We start from the raw sequence: 6,619 nt of genomic DNA on the forward strand, positions 1-6,619 counted from the left end.
CACACACACACACACACACACATATATATATATATATATAAAATCAATGTCTCTCTCACACACACTCATACATCCACACACCTAAATTATTTCTTATAATAGCAATTGAGTAAACATGAGTAGTCAGACACTGAAGCTGTATGATACAAGGTGAAATTAATAAATAACACAATGTATTTTTTTTTTTATTTAAAAACAAAAAACAGACAGCTTTTTACAGATGTGTCACTTTAAGGACAAACAAACTGAACATTGGCCATGTTCAAAAATTATATAGATCAATATGATCTTACACTAAACCGTACAACAGACTTCATATTTGTAGAGAACTTATTCAATGTGAAACACAGTGTATTAGCATGCGCACAGACTTCTGTACACACTGGAAATTGTATAATATATATATATATATAATACACATACATACACACACACACATACATATATATATATTAAATCAAGATACTTACATTAGAATGAGAATTAACAGAGAACTCAATTGTATTTACTGTTTTAACTAGAGCAGGGAATTGAAATGAAGTCATATTACTAAAAGTAATTTGTTTTCCTTTAATGAAAATTAAATAATTAAAACTGCATGAGAGCCAAGTTTCATTTGATTATCTTTTAAATGCCAATAGCCAGTTACCTAAACACACACTGAGCCAAGTCAAGAACAAATGGCCAGTGTATGTATGTATGTATGTATATATATATATATATGTATGTATATTTGGCCATGTTCAAAAATTATATAGATCAATATGATCTTACACTAAACCGTACAACAGACTTCATATTTGTAGAGAACTTATTCAATGTGAAACACAGTGTATTAGCATGCGCACAGACTTCTGTACACACTGGGAATTGTATAAAAACATGAAAATCAATGCAACAGCTTTAGCGAATCACACAATATAAACATTCAGCTCGACAAACTTTGTTATCTTCAAACAGGTTTCAAAGACAACATTGAGGAGCATGAGGAACGTTCCCTAAATGATTTCAAGACAAAGCAACTGCTGAGGAGTTTGAAAATGTGTGTAATGAGACAAGGAAATTAGGTGTTTTTACATACTGCTTTTGAAGATCCACTTGGTTCAGATCGATCGCTGCAAAACAAAACAAAAAGAGGTTAACTTCCAATTAAAAGTATATTCCCCCCCAATCACAAGACTGATAAATTCACAGCAATTTAACATTCAAACTGCTTAACTGAAATGAGGTGCATTACAATCTTAAGTTGGCAAATACTCAATGTATAAATATGATATTTTTTAAAATCTACTTTCTAAAATTAAAGATCACAACAAGACATTTAACATAGTTCAAATAAATCTTCATTTGTCAGTTGAAAAATCTCCATTTAAACTTCTAGTGAACTCAATTCATTGGGTAAAATTAGTAATATTGAAAACGACTTTTCTATTTTCTGTACAATGAATATAAACAGGTTGTGATGGGTTTGACAACTCAAAATGTCTGTTTCTCACACCTTGCTCCCAATCACATCACATAAAGCAGCGCAGATGTGACAGCTTCAGTAGAAGGGAACATTCTTAGTGAATAACATAACGTTAAAAACATCTTGAAATTTTGAATTAATATCAGGGCAAGCAAAGGACCATTTTAGTTTTAGGGTTGTTTTATCAGACCTAAAGACTCCGCTTTGAGAACATACTTCAAACTGAACTAAATGTAAACACAGCAGATGCTATCAGTAAGTTGAAGTATTAATGTACTTACATGACAAATGTTTTGCTTGTGGACTTCAGCCCTCCAATAGGGATTCGTCTGATGATGACAGACGAGTTTTTAGGGATGAGGGCTCCATCATCAGTGTATTCTGCAAACACAGGCAAGAATGACAAGAACATTAATCAACGTGGCACATTTTCCATTCATGTGTCTATATACAAGGGTAGGAAACGAAAGCACACGTCGTGAACAAGTACATGCAAAATGGAGCCTACTCTACACAAGTGAAGTTTAGTCAACGTTTACATTGAATTTATAATCACAAATTTAATAACAACAGTCATAATATGATTTTCCTGGCAAACAAAACTCAACGTTTGAGTACAGTGACAATGCTGGTGGCTGTCAGGATTTGGACTTGTTAGCTCAGTTAGCAAACATTAGCTTCGAGCTAACACTGACAAAAACCTTTTCCCAAAGATATATACGCACTCTTTCAAGCCTCGTAACCAATTAACTCACAGCAACCTAAAAACGGTATAAACAACGTATTCGTCCAGCTTACCTTCTTTAGTCTGAGCATTGGTGATTTGCAGGTCGCAATCCGCGGCCTTCAGCTTCTCTCTCCCCATGATCTGGCGTTTCAAATCACTGAGCGTGATATGAAGGCCATCGAAGGTGACCGTGTCGTAGTTAAGTTTAGAAGAAAACTTGTAATGGACACAAGACATGTTTAAACAATCCTCGTGGTCAGACACCACCACCACACACAACCAAACTCAACTACAATTCGCACGACCGCCTGGGCTCTCCCAGCGATCACCCTTTACTCAGTGTCAGTTTATCAGCTTAACAGTTTAAGAATAATAGCCATGTTTGCTCATCATCTCAACACTCTTTTAAATTAAGAGTCACCACTAAGGAGGGTCGTGTGGATTCTGCCTCACGTGAATAACTGCGAATTGAAAATATCAAGTGTTCAAAGAGACTGTGATCATGTGTAACACGCAATCTTAAAGACGCAAGTGACTTTTAGTCCACGGAATTTCCCGGCAGAAGATCGAAATACTCCTGCTGTTTCTCAATGTCCCAGGACCAAATGGCGGTTAGCCGTGAGCTGTCCGCAAGGTCCAACTCTGACAAAGAAATACACAGTTCAAACAGTGTCCGTACGGGTGAACGTGTAGAGTCTGGTCAAATATGTCTCCCCAATGTCCGCATCAAAGTCCCTCCGAAATGTTTGTTTGGTGTAGTCCAAATCTCAACAAAACACAAACCGACGTAGTTTGAAGCAAGGCCTGAAACAATGTGGCTAGCAGCTAGTAAGTTAAGTGTGATCAACCTAAAATGGCGTCCATCACACATACAAAAACAAAAGACTACAGCAAAACCGTTAGAAAACGCTAAAACAAAACGAGCAAGCAAAACAGTTCTCCTTTTATCGAAATACTGCCGCGGTAATCCAGTCGCCCCGTCCTCAACTATGATGGCCACACAGATGTTTAAAGCACAATTTGATCGCACTGACTACAGTGGGTTGCGAAAACAACCTAACGACTGCACGCGCACTCAAGGGGTTTCCGCAGAAAGCGCAGGGGCAAAGAATAAAGTCGTTACTAGGAGGGGCCACGAGTGCGCATGCGCAGATGCTACCAATTGCGGTAGGTCAACGTGGATTATAAAACAATAAAACAATGCTAAACATGCCTAAGAACATTAATACAAAACAATAAATATAAACTTTATACATAGGTTGTATGTTTTTAAATGCACTGATCGTTACCAGGTTGCTTGATTTCGTTAAAAAAGCCAGAATTCTTTGTGAATTTACATTATATGGAATTTTGAAAGATAAATAGGCCTAACATTAAAAATAAATATGTATATAAATATGATAGCATTGCTTTAATGCATCTGTGCGTCAGTCATCAAAAAATCAAATAAAATAGGCAAAGAAAAGTGCATGAATAAAAAATGATCAGCCCAAACTTTTTGATAAAATTACCATTTCAAACTAAATGTATAGCCGTCTTACAAAATCTTACAAAAGTCACACTTTGATTAAATCTTTGGGTGATTCTTTGCTTGAAATTGAATAATAGGCTAATTATTAAATTAAATTTGTAATTATTTAGTGAATTATTTTGAAAGAAATTCCTTTAATTATAGCCCATTTACTATAAGATATTTCTACGATAATAACCAAACCTTCTCCAGTTTACATTACTTCTATAGGCCTTCACTTCACTGTTTTAAGGATTTATGATTTATGACCACCAGATGGAGGTCTATATTTACAAATTCTCCTATTGTACTTTGTGCTGCTTGTAGCATTATATACTAGCTGATGCAGATAGACTGCTGACGTGTCTGTCAGCTTCATATGCTCAATCTGAAACCAAAAACTGTTTCTATCATAACACTTATGGTTTTATTATAGTTCTTTGTCAATCATAGGCTATACTGTTAGCAAAATACATAGGAACAGACTTCTTAATTTTGTAGGCCATTTACAGAGGAAGAGAATTCATCTTCATTTTTTACTTTATCAAAATGCTAATCTGTTGCAAAACTGTTGCACTTAGAGAAACAATGAGTCCCTAACTCCAAATTGTTCTGAGAACATTACAGTAATTTTAGCTCAACAATCCCTGTTTATATGTGGGACTGAATCAGTCGTGATAAGAAAGCTAAGTCAACCAACGCCAGCAAATGTTTATTTTCAGAAAGCATCTGTGCACAATTTTTTCTTCTGCATGGCTCTGCAGTATGGAGATTACTCAGGTTTAGGCTTATTGTGTTCTTGAGGCATAAGTAAAATATAGAACATAAATGAGAATAGTTTTATTCCCTCTTGCTGTGATCTGATAAATTACAAATGTGTTCGACTGATACACTAAAAAGAACCCTTGGGTAAATCAGTCCGAATTAGAGCTACTTGTGCAACTAGTGTTTATATGTGTGCAAATCCATTTATGCATTTGGAAAACACATTTAAAAGTGTAGTACCATTATTGGCGAGTTTCTGTTGGATGCTCCTAATTAAGTGTACTAATGCAGCCATTACTGGCTACAAGTGCATGAGCACAATAATTTGCTAAACTATTGCAGCCAAACAGCTCTGGCCACATTGAATGTCTTCAACATTTATCCCAAAACTTTCATTAGCACTTCACTCATTTCTTTTGGTAAAGGCTGAATAAAACCAGTCATATTTTCTCTCTACCTCCCTCTTTCTCCAACAGTCGATATTATCTGCTTGGGGCAGTCTTGACCTATGGTATAACTCATGAATATATGATCTACCTGAACCAAAAAATAAATAAAAAATACTCCACCCTGGGCTCAGTCAGGCTGCTCACTCATACCTACACATATAAACTCGTGAGATGTCTACAGTGATGCGCTCTCTTCTGTTACCCCTGAGCATAGGAACATTTGGCTCTCTGTTATCACATCAAACTCTAATTTTCTCAGAAGGAAGGAGTGACTGATGGTCACCTACTTGTCTGCCATTTATTATCTGCTCCCCAGCAGCCCCGAGCAGTCTTACAATCCTCCGGTTTCACCTCAGACTGCTTTGCCCAGCCAATCACTGTAAATCCAGTTCATTTTGCTCAAACACTGGCCTTCAGGGGACACAGTGTGTGGATGTGCTGTGAGCTTTAACACATACGTGAATTTGATTGTTAGGTTTTTGACTTTGTAAGCCCTGGGAGGGGAAATTTAAATCATTCCACTTCAAAGAATGACATAGCTATTTTTTTTTTCATTTACTTTCACCCACATATCTTTTAATAGGGTGAGTGGAGTTCCCTGTAGAAAAGAAAAAAAATAATAATTTTTGTTTTACTGTAATATATCTGTGCTGTTATCCCCAATAATTGAATGGTTCTTTATTCTTACTTTATTCCAATAATTGGTATTTGTTTTTAGCTTTATTTACGCAATGCTGATACACTACACTTCAAAAGTTTGGGGTCAGTAAGATTTTTTTTTTTAAAGAAATTAATATTTTTATTCAGCAAGGATGCCTTAAAGGGGTCATATGATGCTGCTAAAAATAATATTTTTTTGTGTATTTGGTGTAATGAAATGTGTTTATGCGGTTTAAGGTTAAAAAAACATTATTTTCCACATACTGTACATTATTGTTTCTCCTCTATGCCCTGCCTTTCTGAAACGCGTTGATTTTTACAAAGCTCATCGGTCTGAAAAGCAAGGTGTGCTATGATTGGCCAGCTATCCAGTGCGTTGTGATTGGCCGAATACCTCAAGCGTGAGACGGAAATGTTACGCCCCTTACCATAATGTAATGATGCCCTGTCCGGCCGGAGCGACGAGACAAAAACATTGAAACCCATTATAAACGAGGCATTCGTTGCATCCAGTGGGGACATAATTATGGATTATAATGATCGCATCATATGACCCCTTTAAACTGATCAAAAGTGTCAGCAAAGACATTTATTTCATGAATAAAAGACATTTATACTGTGTAAAAATATTTAAAAATATTTATTTAAAATAAATGCTGTTCTGTTTAACTCTCTATTCATCAAAGAATATAAAAAAAAATCACGGATAAGTCGCAAGTCGCTGGGGTATATTTGTAGCAATAGCCAAAAATACATTGTATGGGTCAAAATGATTGATTTTTCTTTTATGTTTTCTTTTATGCCAAAAATCATTAGGATATTAAGTAAAGATCATGTTCCATGAAGATATTTTGTCTGCATGGAAGACTTCATAAGAACTTAATTTGGACAACTTTAAAGGCGATTTTCTCAATATTTTGATTTTTTTGCACCCTCAGATTCCAGATGTTCAAATATTGATGATCTCAGCCAAATATTGTCCTATCCTAACAAACCATACATCAATGGAAAGCTTATTTAGTCAGCTTTCAGATGATGTA

At 35.6% G+C, this 6,619-nt stretch overlaps 1 protein-coding gene across 3 annotated transcripts in view; it reads right to left on the reverse strand.

Annotated features, from left to right (window-relative positions):
* LOC107689611 (E3 ubiquitin-protein ligase RBBP6-like) overlaps positions 1-3,276 on the reverse strand; it is a 20,260-nt gene extending 16,984 nt beyond the window's left edge. For all 3 annotated transcript variants that reach the window (XM_016487661.1, XM_016487660.1, XM_016487659.1), the window contains exons 1-3: positions 2,267-3,276; positions 1,750-1,849; positions 1,082-1,115 (exon numbers count right to left, since the gene is read on the reverse strand). In XM_016487661.1, the coding sequence (XP_016343147.1) occupies positions 1,082-1,115; positions 1,750-1,849; positions 2,267-2,432 (300 nt within the window). In that variant the 5' untranslated portion in view covers positions 2,433-3,276. The remainder of the gene's footprint in view (positions 1-1,081; positions 1,116-1,749; positions 1,850-2,266) is intronic.
* Between the last annotated feature and the right edge of the window lie 3,343 nt (positions 3,277-6,619).

Source organism: Sinocyclocheilus anshuiensis, unplaced genomic scaffold (genome assembly GCF_001515605.1).
Source record: "Sinocyclocheilus anshuiensis isolate Anshui unplaced genomic scaffold, SAMN03320099.WGS_v1.1 scaffold813, whole genome shotgun sequence".
NCBI classification, from domain to species: domain Eukaryota; kingdom Metazoa; phylum Chordata; class Actinopteri; order Cypriniformes; family Cyprinidae; genus Sinocyclocheilus; species Sinocyclocheilus anshuiensis.